The following is a 13,263-nucleotide window of genomic DNA, read 5'->3' on the forward strand; positions in this document are numbered from 1 at the left end:
GGGGGGACCTAGGTCTGCTTCCAGGAGCCCACAGGCTGTGGGCTGTCAGGGCACAGTAGCTCTCTATGCCAACCTACCTTCTCTCCCTTGAAGCCAGGCACACCCTAAGGGCAGAAGGAAAAGACAGTGTGTTACCAAGGGCATGCCTGCAAGTGCAGTGGGACCCTGAAGAGACAGACGTGAAGGACAGCCAAGACCCAGCAGTGACTGTCATGCCTAGAGATCATATGTGGGTCCTGAACGCATGCTTGGGAGAGGAGGAGTCCAGCTGGATACATAGTTTTGGAGTGATCTTCAAACTGTAGAGGAATTCCTCTTCTTTGGCAACAGGGGCTGGGCTGTGGACGTCCCCAAGGGCAGGGTGGGGAACTGACCCAAAATGACCTTCCTCCACTTCCCTTCCCCCATCCTAGCCCTAGGTTGGGAACTTGCCTTGGGTCCTGGGAATCCAATGGGGCCTTCGATGCCAGGGTCTCCCTGTGAAGAAGGAACAATGAACCTTGGGTGTGATCCCAACCCTGGAGGTGGGGAGAGTAGTTGGGAGTCGGGTCAGGGAGTGTGGGGACCTTACCTGTCGTCCCTTTTGTCCAGGCTCTCCTGGCTCTCCCATGTTGCCCTTGGCACCCTAAAAGTAGAGGGCAGGGTAAAGGGGTAAATTGAGGCAAGGGAATCCTGTCATCTGCGAGAGGTGGTATGGCAGAAGCTGTTGGTCCCTCCCCAGGTAGGAACATCTTAGGACAGGGTCAGGTGCCCCTGAGAGCCCCGGTGGTCCCCACCAGGCTCTTGCTGACTCTTCTCCGAGTCTTGATGACAGCTCTCCATAAAGCCACACTGCAAATGGGGCTGAGCAGCTTCTCAGCTGGGGATGCTGGGGCTCGGGACCTCTGTACCATAGCCCGGACCACAGCTGACCCTGGGCTCTCCAGAGGCCAGCATGGCACTCATGGGACATTAATTCCTCTCGAAAGGAACTGGCAGGGGTACGACATGGACTGACAGAACTAGAAAGACTGGAGCTTCAGAAAACTACATAAAAATTAGACTCCCAGGGAGCTAAAGTTTTAACCTTACACACACACACACACACACACACACACACACACACACACACACACACACTACTAAGTAAAGGCACCAACTTATTAATATCCTTCCACTTTAAATGCAAAGGGACAGAGAAGAAGTCAAGAGGCAAAGGAAAGAGGATGGAGGAGATCAAGCAGAGCAAGGGGTCAGATATCCTGCAGGTCACAGCTGTGCTCTGCTCTAAAGTCCCTGGGTCACCCAAGGGGCTGGATCACTTCTGTGTAAGTGGTAAGGTGGCCCTGTAGCAGGGTGGGCATGACTTGCGGTCAGGACTGGAAGAAGCCAGACCAAAGAGCGGCTGGCGCAGGAGACACCTCACCCAGCCACCCGCTGCTATAGAGGCTCTCACTCACTTAGAAAGGAGGATGTGCTACCTTCTTTCTAAGCCTCTGCATGTGACTGGCGTCATCTCCTTCCCACCCCTCTGCTTTCTGACACGTGAATTGTTGGTTAAAGACGCTAAGGTGGTGAAATCGGAAGGGATTTATTTTACACAGCTCTGTTGTTAGGAAAATACCAGGTAGCTATTCAAAGCAAAGTCCTCAAAGCCTAGAATCAAATAAACCTCCAAGTGGATGCCTCTTGTCAATCAGCAACCACACCACTGACAGAAAGGAACCTTGCTTGCTTACTTCACAAATGAGTTTTAAGTGGCATATTTAAAAAAAAAAACAAAAAACTTCTTAAACATTTCCTACTTTTCTCAAAATACCATTTGAAAGGGAATGGATAAAATCTGAAGTTTAGGTTTTCCAAGCTTGGAAGTGCTGAGTCATCCACAGCCAGCTGGCCTTCATTGTGGAATTCCCGCAGGTCAGGGGCTTCCTGAAGCACGGACCACAAGCTCTCCAGGCCTCTTACCTTCTGTCCTCTGTAGCCCTTGGGTCCATGGGGCCCAGGAATCTCCAGGCAGCTCACTTTGTAGCACTGGAATGAGGCGGACAAACAGCAGGTCAGGTTGGTGGGTCAAGTCTCCAGCTGGGTATGGACTGGGGACAGGCATAACCTCAGACTCTCAGAGGAAGCTCCCAAACACCCATACAGACAAGCAGAGTGGAAGGAAGGACCAGACACACAGGGTACTAGATAGGTGGGGGCTGGTGATTAGTCAAATCATCTAGCCAGGTTTGGGGTAAGAGAGGCTGTGATAAGCAATGACAGACAGCAACAAGGACCAACGAGCTCTGGTCATGGCTAGGCACCATCTGTATACAGGGACTGATTTGCTGTTCTTGGAAGTAGCTGCTCTAGGATGGCTTGTTTCCACAGAAGGAGTGGGGTGGGACTTTGGGTACCCAAGGCTGTAGGACCCCGAGACAGGTACACGGCTTCCAGTCTGGGTTGGATAAAGCCCCCAGTCTGGGACATGCCTCAGCTTCTCCAGAAGTCATGTGTTTGGTAGAGAACTCTAGTACTGGCCCTCTAGGGGTTCAACAGCCAGGATTGGATTGGGGATGGAATAGGGCTTCATGCAAGCTCAACAGTATCTGGCCCCATGGAGCAGGTGGACGTCAGTCCTTCTGCCACTCTGGTCTGCTCGAGGTCCCGGGAAATCAGGTCCTGGCCCTCTGCTGGGTCAGCAGTCTTGGTTGCCAACAGGCAGCATAGGCTGGGCTGTAGTGACAGGACAACTCACCTCTCCATAGGCTTCATGTTTCTGCAGAAAAGACAGAGACTGGATTAGCCTGAGCCTGGGGACCTGTGAGATGCTTCCTGAGTCTGGTTGGGGATCGTGGATACGAGAGGACTTGACCCTGACTTCCACCAACTGCCGCACTCACAGGGGGATCCACTGAACTCTGACTGCTGCCTCACTGGTGAGTGGACACTATCCTTAACCTCTGCCCCAGCGCTCACCATGACCTTGATGATGCGATTGATGGTGTCCTGGTCAATCTCAGTAGAGTCGGGTCTCATGGTGGCGTAGTTGTTGCGGTAGAGCTCATGAGGGGTGTTAGCGATGTCCCGCAGGCCTTGCTCGTTTAGGTTCCTGTTCGGGGCCACAGCAAAGAGCCGGATGCCCTCCTCACGGGCCCGCTCGGCCTGCATTTTGATGCCCCCACACGGACTGCCTGTGACGTGGCCGTCGGTGATGACCACAGCAAAGTGGACCACCCCTCGGCTTCCGTGCTGCCGGATCTGCTGGGTCATGTTGGCCAGGGCACAGTCAGTAAAGGTGCCCCTGCGGAAGGAGCGGATGCCTTGGAGGCTCTTAGTGAAGGAAGCCCGGTCGCTGCCGGGTGGGCTGAACACCTCCACCTGGTCCGAGAAGTGCAGGCCACCGTAACGCCAGCTCAGGGCCACCTGGTCCAGGTAGAATTCATTTTGCAGCTGGCTGATGAACTGTGGCACGAACTGCTGCATATGGTAGAGCAGGCTGTCTGTGGGGGACTGCATGGCCACGCTCTCTGACGTATCCAACACGAAGTAGACATTGACAGGGCAGTCGGCCTTCTCTGGAGTTGGGGGCAGAGGGGAGGGGTGCGACAATGTTAAACCCATCAGGGCTTGCCAAGTCGGGGCTAGCCCACCCTCACCCTATGAATACAGATCTGTCCCAGAACTCCAGAGCCCCGCCCAGGTACCTGGACAGTTGTTGTTCCTGTCGGTGGTGGAGATCTCAGGAGAGATGACTTCCTGCTGCTGAGCGTGGAGGACTCCCAAGAGCCCCCCAAGCAGGAACACAGAAAAAGAACCCTGGAGCATCTTGACAGCTGTCATGTGCCCTGATGTCCTGCAATAAAACAGGGGACCATTTACAGACACCCCCACAAACACATGGCTGCCCTCCCAGGGTTGGGTGCACATAGCTGGTAATTGCCCGAGGAAACAGGGGCCTCCATGTTATCACCCCACCCACAGGGAAATGTGGCTCTCCAGCTCTGTTGGCTGCAGGGCTCAGTTCTAGGCTGGATTCAGACATCCAGCCTTTCCCTTTTGTCTGGGGGCAGAGTACACATGATTGGATCATTTGAGTGGGTTGGGAACACCAGGGAGCATGTCTCTTTACACATCCCTCTCCGGGGCCTGCACTGGGAATAGGAGGAGGGAGACACACGCCCACTTTACTACTCCGTGGGCAGGTCCTAGGCTCAGTGTGGGACCCGGGCATACCCGCTCCCTATAACCTGATCCTCCTTCACGTGGGCGTTGGTGTGGACTGAGTGGGTCAGGGTTAGTCAGGTACAGTAAATTTTAGTATAACTTTCCACCAGGTGCCAGCAGACTAGGGGCAGCCTTTTCCCTTCTGTGGGTGCAGCAAAACCTCTGGACTCTCTGCGGCGGTGCTCCTGGGGAGACTGTGTCCTAACTTGTCATCTGGGAAATTTCTTCAATCACAGAAAGAACTCCAGATTTCAGATGTTATAGGATTTTAGTTGAAAAATAAGTAGCATCAGCAAACAGCATATTCGATGCTAAGGGTGGAAGGTATCAGGTATTGCATACACACTTGTAATCCCAGCATTTGGGAGTCTGAGACAGAAGCCATGAGCTCAAGACCAGCTGGTCTACATAGCACGATCCTCTCTCAAAAAAAGATGAAATAGACTATACAGGAGTGTGGTAGTTTGAATGTAATTGGCTCCCATAAGCTCATAGGGAGTGGCTATTAGGAGGTGTGGCTTTGTTGCAGTAGGTATGGCCTTGTTGGAGAAAGAGTGTCACTGTGGGGGGGGGGGGCTCTGAGGTTTTTAATGCTCAAGCTACACCCAGTGACTCAGTTCACTTCCTGTTGCCTACAGATCAAGATATAGAACTCTCAACTCTGTCTCCAGCACTATGTCTGCCAGCACATCTCCCTTATATAATAAGCCACAGTATTTGCATATAACTTATGTATATCCTCCTATACACTTGAAATCATCTTTAGACTGGTATTTATGTTTAGTACAATGGAAATTCTATATAAATACTTGTTATATGACATTTAAAGACACTGACAGGGAGTAAAAGGTCTGTCAATATTTAGCATGGACACTATTTTATTTTCAATCTGTGATTGATTGAATTTATAGATGAGGAAAAAGTGAATACAGAAGGCTGACCATTTATCATTTCAAAACATAACTAGGGCTGGAGAGATGGCTCAGAGGTTAAGAGCACTGCCTGCTCTTCCAGAGTTCCTGAGTTTAATTCCCAGCAACCACATGGTGGCTCATAACCATCTGTAATGAGATCTGGTGCCCTCTTCTGGCCTGAAGGGATACATGCAGGAAGAACCCCGTATACATAATTAATAAATAAGTCTTTAAAATAAAAAAAAACATAACTAATACACATTTAAATTTTTATTTTATTTTTATTTTATATGTATAGGTATTTTGCAAGCATGCATGTATGTGCGCCACATGTGTGCCTGGTGCCCAAGGAGGCCAAAAGAGGGTGTTCAATCCCCTGCAGCGGGAGTTACATACTGTAATGAGCTACCACGTGGGTGCTGGGAAACAAAGCTGGGTCCTCTGGAAGAGCAGTGCTCTGAACAGATGAGCCATCTTTCCATCCCCATAACTAACATTTTAATGTACTAGTTTCTTAAATTATATAGCAAAGAAACTTTGAAATTACAAATAAAAATTGAAATACTAGCTCTTCCTTTAAAATGCTTTTCAAATAATTTTAGAAAACAAACACTGGAACTCCCTCCACGGCTACAGTAACACTAGCTTTTAACAGTTGCCCGCATTTCCCTTTTCTGAGATTGGCTTAGTTATTGTCCATCATTCTTCATGTTAGCCTTCCGGGCTTCCCTTAGCATTCTTCTTAGGGGAAGGGAAGTGATGATGAACTTGCTCAGTTGCTGCTCTAGTAAGGTTTGTTTCTCCCTTACTTTCAAAGAGCAATTTGCTAGAAACAGGCTTCTTGGCTGATAGTGTTTTACCTCCAGCACTTTGACTATATTGACCCTCGGCCTCTCGACTTAAGTGTCCATGAGAAATCTACCAGTAAACTTGTCAAGGCTCCTTTGTACTTGACAAGTCTTTTTTTTTTTTTTTAAATGACCTTCAAGATGTCGTCCTTGGGGTTAAATTATGATGGTCTTAGTGTAGGCCTCTCTGAGTTCATCCTGCGTGGAGTTTGAGCTTCTTGGATGTTTATATCTGTGCCATTAATCAAATCTGTGAGGTTCCCCCAGAAATCATTTCTTCAAACTCTCTACTCCCCGCCTTCTCTCCTCTTAGGAGACTCCTATAGAGCTTTTGTTGATCTCAATGATGCTCCACGGGCCCCCTAGGCTTCCTTCACTTTTCTCAAGAATTCTCTTTCCACAGGTTGACTATTTCCCTTCTTCTGTCTTCAAGTTCACTGATTCTCTCTTCCAATTGTGCAGATATGCCTCTGACTCTCTCTAGTAAAAAAATTTATTTCAATTCTGTACTTTTCAGATCTTTTCATTTATTTTTAGTTATTTCTGGCTCCTCATTGACATTTTCATTTCATTCATACATTATTCCCCAAATTTCTTTATATCCTCCATTAGTTTTTAAGGCATTTTAAAGATGCCTATTCTAAAGTCTTTGTCAAGGTGACTTACCACTGAGTTGCTGTCATATAGAGGTCCTAGTGATTTATTTCTTCCCTTTATCGGTCAGGCACTCTACCACTGAGCCATGCCTTCCCTTCTTTCTTGGTGCATCTACTGATGTGACAACTGTTTATCTGCCGTTGCAATTCTCTTCCATCCTGGATGAAGCGTCATTCTTTCATGTTATGTGTGACAGTTTCCTGAAAACTGGAGGTTTGAGTCTAATAACGGAGTAGCTCTGGACCTCAGAATCTCTTCCTCTCTGATGGCTTGACTTTTTTTTGTTTGTTTGTGTTTTACTGTTTCAGGCTGCCTCTGTGACAAGAATCAGCTTGAGTAAAACATGCAGCCTTCTTGGGCTCCTTCTGATCCCCCCACCTGCCCCTGTCCACGGGCACCTGCAGAAACTTTCTAATTTCGTCTGGTCATGTCATGGCTTTGTCATGGATGGCTCCAAAGTGGGAACAGAGGAGAATAAGGGGAATAAAGTTTCAGTCCTGTAAGTCCTTGGGAAGTCATGTTGTCCAGACAGGAAGAGGATTCCGGCAATGGGAGGCAGACACAATAATGCCTAGGTCAATAGCTTTGCCAAGACAGACGCCCAAAAATACATCTTCTTCAGCCTCAGAGAAGTGAAGTTAGATATTGGTAACAAGGAGAAACTCGGAAAATCACAAAATTGTGGAAATTAAACATTATGCTCTTAAAACAACCCACAAATAAAAAAACACAAGGGTTGTGGAATATTAGTTTGGGATGGGTTACATTTGTTTATGCTATGGAATATTTGTTTAATGATACAAAGATGTGTTGCATTTAATTCTGTAAAGCTGTGTTACTTTGCCTGTCTAAAACACCTGATTGGTCTAATGAAGAGTCACATGGCCAACAGCGAGGCAGGAGAGGGATAGGTGGAGCTCCAGGCAGAGAGAATAAAGAGAGAGACGTGGGGGGAGTGAGAAAAGAAGGAGACAGGATGCCAGGGGCCAGCCCCCCAGCCCTCCAGCCCCCCAGCCCTCCAGCCACCCAGCCACCCAGCTAAACAGGCAGCTACGGAGTAAGAAGGAAAGAAATATAGAAGAAAGGTAAAAAGATAGACAGGATAATTTTTAAAAAGCTATCTAGAAATAAGCCAAGCAAAGACCAGGCATTCATAAGTAAGAGTAAGTTTCCGTGTGTGATTTATTTGGGAGCTGGGTGGTGGGCCCCAAGGACCAAAGAGTTAAAAGAAAAAAAAAACAATTACATTTAAAATGAATAAAAACCAATAAACAAATTCCAAAATGTATACAGCAGAAGCAATGCTGAGAGGGGAGGCACACAGCTGTAAGAGCCTACACCAAGGCTAAGAAAGAGCTCACATCAACAGCCCACCTTACAGTGAGTGGAGAAAGGACAACGGAGTAAATCCATGGGGAGTGGGGAATAATAAAAATGAGTACAGGAAAACAAGATGCATATTAAGGAAAAATGAGAAAGTCAATGAAACTAAACCTGATACTTAGAAAACACAAACAAAATTGACAAAACATTTAGCTAGATCAACAAAAACTTTTTGAAGAAAACTCAATCATAGATGAAAGTGGAAACACATTAACCAGTTCTATACACCTATTTAATAATAAAAATAACTACAGAGCAGGATTGGGGGTGTGGCTCAGTGGTAGAGCATTTGCTTAGCGTGCATAGGTCCCAGGTTTGAGCCCTAGTGTATACATGTCTGTCTGTCTGTCTCTTTCAGTGAAACCAACCAATCAGAAAATGACAAGTGGCAGGGATATGACGCAAAATGAAGCACAAGGTCCCCACCTTGTGCCCTGTTGATGAAAGTGTAAGGTGCTGAAGCTGGTGTCAAAACCTTGATGGTTTCTCAAAAGATTATAAACAGAACTGCCAAAAGTTATGACTCTTCCACTTCTGGCTATGTCTTCATGCATTCAGAGTACGTATAGCCAAGCAGTTAAAAAAAGAAAAGAAAAGATCAACTATTAGGAACACAGGGAAACTGTGGCTGGGAAAATCACCATAAGCTTACAAATGGCCAGTGATCAGATAACGTTGCCTAACTGAGGCAGAGCAAACCCACAGCAAGGCACACCAAGATGGGCACATCAGCAGAGACCAAAGGATACAGGTTCTGCCCTACTTCTTCTGTGGGTGTCTGACAACACATGGCTCTAGGGGCTCCTAGAACTGAGCTCCCCTCTCCATGATAGTTTCCCTGTCTGCCACATGGACTAGGAGGTACCCCACAATCCCTGTCTATTTGTGGGGGTTCCCTAGATTCTTACACTTTTCATAAATGAGCAGAAAGAGACACAGCAAGGCTGACTTATTGAAATGTGGGACCATGTAAAAGGAAAACAAACACATAAACAAAACCACATTAGCCATCTGCGTTCTAGGAAGCATACCATCCCCACATCTTAACTGGGTGCTTTGGGTGGTGAACAGCAATCTACACTGTGTATCCTGGTGCCCAGACTCCCTGCTAGCTGAGACCAGTAAGTGCTTCTAAGTCTGACCTTATCTGAGACCAGAAAGCAGAACCCCTCCAGGAGGGAGGGTATGGCTGGTGTCTGCCAGTGTCTGTGAAAATTCCCAGTCCCTCTCATCCAGGACTCTGAGAGTCATATCAGAAAGCCCCTAGTGCCCAGTGTTTCCCAAGTCCTGCTGAGAGGCCCCTTCCAAAGCACAGCTGCCTGGATTTGCTGGCAGAACACTGCTGGACAGGAAGGAGCCCACTCTCCAGCAGACAAACTGCCCAAGTGGCAGCAGCCTTGTCTGCTTCTTCCAAAGTCTGTGCCGGCTCCCTGACACTATTTCATTAGACAGAGAATTTTATTGTCCCCCAAGACTAATGCACAGTCCTCAAAATGGCTGCTCTATACTCCCATATTCAGCTCCCCTGGTCTGGTCTGTGGTACTTGACATCACTTTTCCTTGGAACCCTAGGTCCAAGTACAGTTCCTGGCCCTACCTCTTCTCTCTAAGGGACCGCAGATACCTGCTTTACTGCCAATATTTGTAAGAGGAATTCTCAAATGCCCCTTTCCTTTTCTTTTTTCTTGTTAAGTGAGTGCTGGCCTCAAAGCCTGAACTATTTAATTGGGAAAAAAAACCCAGCGAGTTATTCTGAACCTCAAACCTTCCTTTTAGGTACCTGGTCCCTCTGTGGCACTGGCTCCATGTCTTCAGGTGAGCGTGAGGATAGTCCCTGAACACCCAGGCTTCATGAGGGCTGTTCTGTGCTGTTCTGTCTAGGGAAGGTGTCTCTACTGTTATCCTCTGTGCTCCAGGTGTGCTCCAGGGAGTCCCAGGGTTAGGATGGAGCCGAGAGTGACAGATATTATTAACTTGGGTCCCCCTCATCTTAGGGTCCCTCAGCTCCTGTGCCTCTCCCTAAGTACCGAGGAGGTTCAGCGTGAGGATTGGTATCTCCTTGAGAGCATCTGGCTTGCCCACCCATTGGACCTGAGACTCCTCTGTAGAACACATAGCACCCTTGAAGTCCATCTGAGGAGCTAGTTCAAGTGGCAGATACTTTCCCCAGGAGGAATCCCCTTTCCTGGGGCCTGCAGAGAGGACACCAGGGCCCGTGTTCAAGTCCAGGTCACACCATGTCCTCCCACTGAGACAATTTAGGTTCCTTAACCCTCGGGAGATGTCCTCCAGGCCAGAGATAACTCAGCCCTGCTAGAAATGGCCATGGGTCTGACCAGATGCCAGGCACTCTGTGGACTGGGGAAGTAGGGGGAGTCTGGGCCATCAGTGGTCAGTAGAAAGCTGTGGAGTTCAGACCAAGAGGAAACCTGCACACCAACCAGGCTATGTACTGCATAGACTAGGGGCCAGCTGGATACTAGAACCCGGGGCTGGACAGTCAGTTTGGCTAGAACAGTGACCCTTGAGAACTCAGCCTCCACCGTACACCCCTGAGGTGCAGCTCCTGAACCCTGTTCCTCCTCTCCCCCAGTCAGACTGGACCCCACATGAAGCTTACCTGACTTGGCACTTCCAAAAAGAGGCCATCTGGGCACTTCCGAGGAGAGGCCCGGTCCTCACGGCCCGAGATGCGGGCGCCGAGTGGGTAGGAGGGAGGGGACCGGGACTGAGCGGGAGGGGATGAAGCCAGAGGCCTCCCACTTTAACCCTGCCCCGGGCGGGCGGATGCCTGGGAAGCACGACCACCGGGAGGCGCTGCGGCCCCGCGGATGGGCGGGGTCAGTGGGTGGGGATGCCGGAGCCACTAAGGGGGAGCGGTATGGGGGGGAGCGAGGGGAACCGGAGAAGAAGCTGGGGGAGGGGAGGAAAGGGAGACGAGGAAGGAGGAAGCGGCCAGCACAAGCTGCTGCAGCGGTGGGGCTGGACCCTGTCTGCACTGTAGTACCTGACGGCGTTTTTTCCTAGCAAATTTTTGGGCTGACAGGTCTCCCAGATGTTTGCTCAAGTTCCTTCCTCACTTCTCCAAAGGAAGGGGGGCCAGGACTGGCCCAGTAGGAGCTACTCGCACCCTGTTGGACCGGGGTTCTCCCCTCCTCCACCCACCCTCCCTGAGTATCCTAATTGAAGTTGGGCGGGATGTGGAGTTGCGCTCCCAAGCGCAGTGAAGGGATCCACACAACGCGTATATCTTTAGGGTCCCCTGGACAGTGGGTTGTTCTCAAGGCCCTTGGGAGTTGAAAGGGCCCCTGGAAAGGCAAGAGGACCTGTCACAGAGGTAGGAGGAGGTGAGAGGACCTTGAAATTGGCATATCACTCCTTTCTACAAGAATCCCAAAAGTGGGCTTTGAGTAGGTCCTGCTCACGTGGGTGAATAGGCGGGCAGTGGCTAGAGTTCCGGTTTTCCAGCCTGGAGTAGGTGTGGCACAGAAGTAGCTCAATTCAGGGTAGTTCTTGAGGGTGAAGAGTAGCTTGCTTCCCATGAGAACTGATACAATCTCCATAAAATGTCTGCTGTTATCCTTCCCCTCCCCCGTCCCTTGTCCCAGGAGGAGCTACTTTGGCAAGCTCACACTGGATGTGGCTTCCCTACGGATACCCTTGTCTTCAGGGCCTTCCTCCCTTGGTTATCTCTCTCTTTTGGTATCTCACCTCTGAGAAGTTGGCTGAAGGTACCTTTACAGTTTCTTGTGTCCTTGTTCCTAGCAGTGGTTGGGGAACAGCATTTCTTGTAAGGAGGACGAAAATGCCACTAAGGCCATGACTTGAGAACTGCCCCTACAGGGCCCAGCCTCAGCTACCTGCCCCTATCCCTTCTCCTTTGCAGTTCCTAGAACCCGGAACCCTGTCTAGACCAGCATCATGGGCAGCACCAGCTATGGCTGTTCTCTGCTCTAGAGGCCTTTTGAGTGGGTAGGGAGCGACTAGAGCCAGAGGTGTGAGCATGCATATGACCGAGTGTCTTGTTTGTGATATTTGCATCTGTCTGTCTGTCTTTCTGTTTGTCTCTGTCTGTCTCTGTCTCTCTCTGCATGTGTGTACATTCCTGAGCTGTAGCATGTGTGCACCTGAGAGTGAACATCTGTCTGGGTCAGGGTGTGCTTGAGTGTGACAGCTGCATGGTGGCCATGAGCAAGAGGCTCAGGCTTCACACCAGAGCAAGGATTCTAGACACCCCATTTTTTTTCCATGAAAATCTGCTTGTGTGAATGAGGGCTCTGGAGGGATGTCCCTTTGGCCTTCACACCCACTGAGGAGAAGAGATCACCTCCTGCTCGCATTCCAAAGCCATGGGAGGGGTAGGCAGTCTTCTCCTCAGCTCATTATTCCAGCACCTACGTGGTACTACCCAGGCCTGTGGCACTTCAGATAAGGTACCTTCTGGGTGCCAACCCATGATGGATCCCGTGAAGCTGGCCACCTGCTCAAGGGTGCCCCTCAGTTAAGTATCATTCCCAGCCACCAGGGAGAATTCAGATACCAAAGTCACATGACTTTTCTTCCCCCCGTCTGGGTGAGACTGTAGGACAGTGAGCAACACAGACATACTTTGCTGTCTGTTGGACCAAGGAATGACTGGAACAAGACACGCATGCCCTGTGAGGAATAACAGGCTGTATTCGCTGTCATGGTCTGAAGGACAAGTAAGCCATTCTATCGCTCCTTCTGCCCACATGTCGTCAGGCCTATGGGGGACTGCAGTAGGACTGTGCGGAGAGCCCTTTGGGCCCTCTTACACTGTTATCTGTGAGATCATTCCAGGTTCAGGGGTGTTGTTTCAGGCGTGAAAATGCTGAGCGCGTTTCAGAGAAAGGCCTGTTTCTTTTGCTTAGGCACAGAGTCAATGTGCTAACAATCTCTCAGCTCCCAGAGCTTCACTGTCCTCCAAAGACAAAGCAGGGGGGAGGAGAAACAACAACCCACAAAGCCCCCTGCTGTAGGTGAGCACCTCAGTTGCTCTGTGGTACCACATGACTATCCAGAGTTGGTGGTAGAGTTACAAGGTTCATTTTCTCAAGTTGTTGACACCCTGGTGTTCTCAAGAAGCTTGCCCGGGCTTTTGTCTTCTAATTTTACAACAGCATAGAGGGCAGTGAGAGCTGCAGGGACAGTTGCTTTCAGTTCCAGCAGGTCCAGGAGCAGAGGACAGGTTCTTAGGGCCCAGGGAGGATGAGGAGGCCAGGTGATTGGGGGACAAATGCCTCAGGGGG

The 13,263-nt window shown here is 49.5% G+C and overlaps 1 protein-coding gene across 2 annotated transcripts in view; it reads right to left on the reverse strand.

Moving 5' to 3' along the window:
• The window catches only part of Col6a2 (collagen type VI alpha 2 chain), a 26,034-nt gene extending 15,224 nt beyond the window's left edge, over positions 1-10,810 (reverse strand). The window contains exons 1-8 of one of the 2 annotated variants that reach the window (XM_005360232.2): positions 10,614-10,808; positions 3,672-3,820; positions 2,944-3,542; positions 2,723-2,743; positions 1,948-2,013; positions 572-625; positions 433-477; positions 78-104 (exon numbers count right to left, since the gene is read on the reverse strand). In XM_005360232.2, the coding sequence (XP_005360289.1) occupies positions 78-104; positions 433-477; positions 572-625; positions 1,948-2,013; positions 2,723-2,743; positions 2,944-3,542; positions 3,672-3,820; positions 10,614-10,642 (990 nt within the window). In that variant the 5' untranslated portion in view covers positions 10,643-10,808. Of the gene's footprint in view, positions 1-77; positions 105-432; positions 478-571; positions 626-1,947; positions 2,014-2,722; positions 2,744-2,943; positions 3,543-3,671; positions 3,821-10,613 lie in introns of both variants that reach the window. The other variant, XM_026785644.1, reaches the window with a different exon arrangement.
• Positions 10,811-13,263: the final 2,453 nt, after the last annotated feature.

The sequence above is a fragment of the Microtus ochrogaster genome, linkage group LG2, assembly GCF_000317375.1.
Source record: "Microtus ochrogaster isolate Prairie Vole_2 linkage group LG2, MicOch1.0, whole genome shotgun sequence".
NCBI classification, from domain to species: domain Eukaryota; kingdom Metazoa; phylum Chordata; class Mammalia; order Rodentia; family Cricetidae; genus Microtus; species Microtus ochrogaster.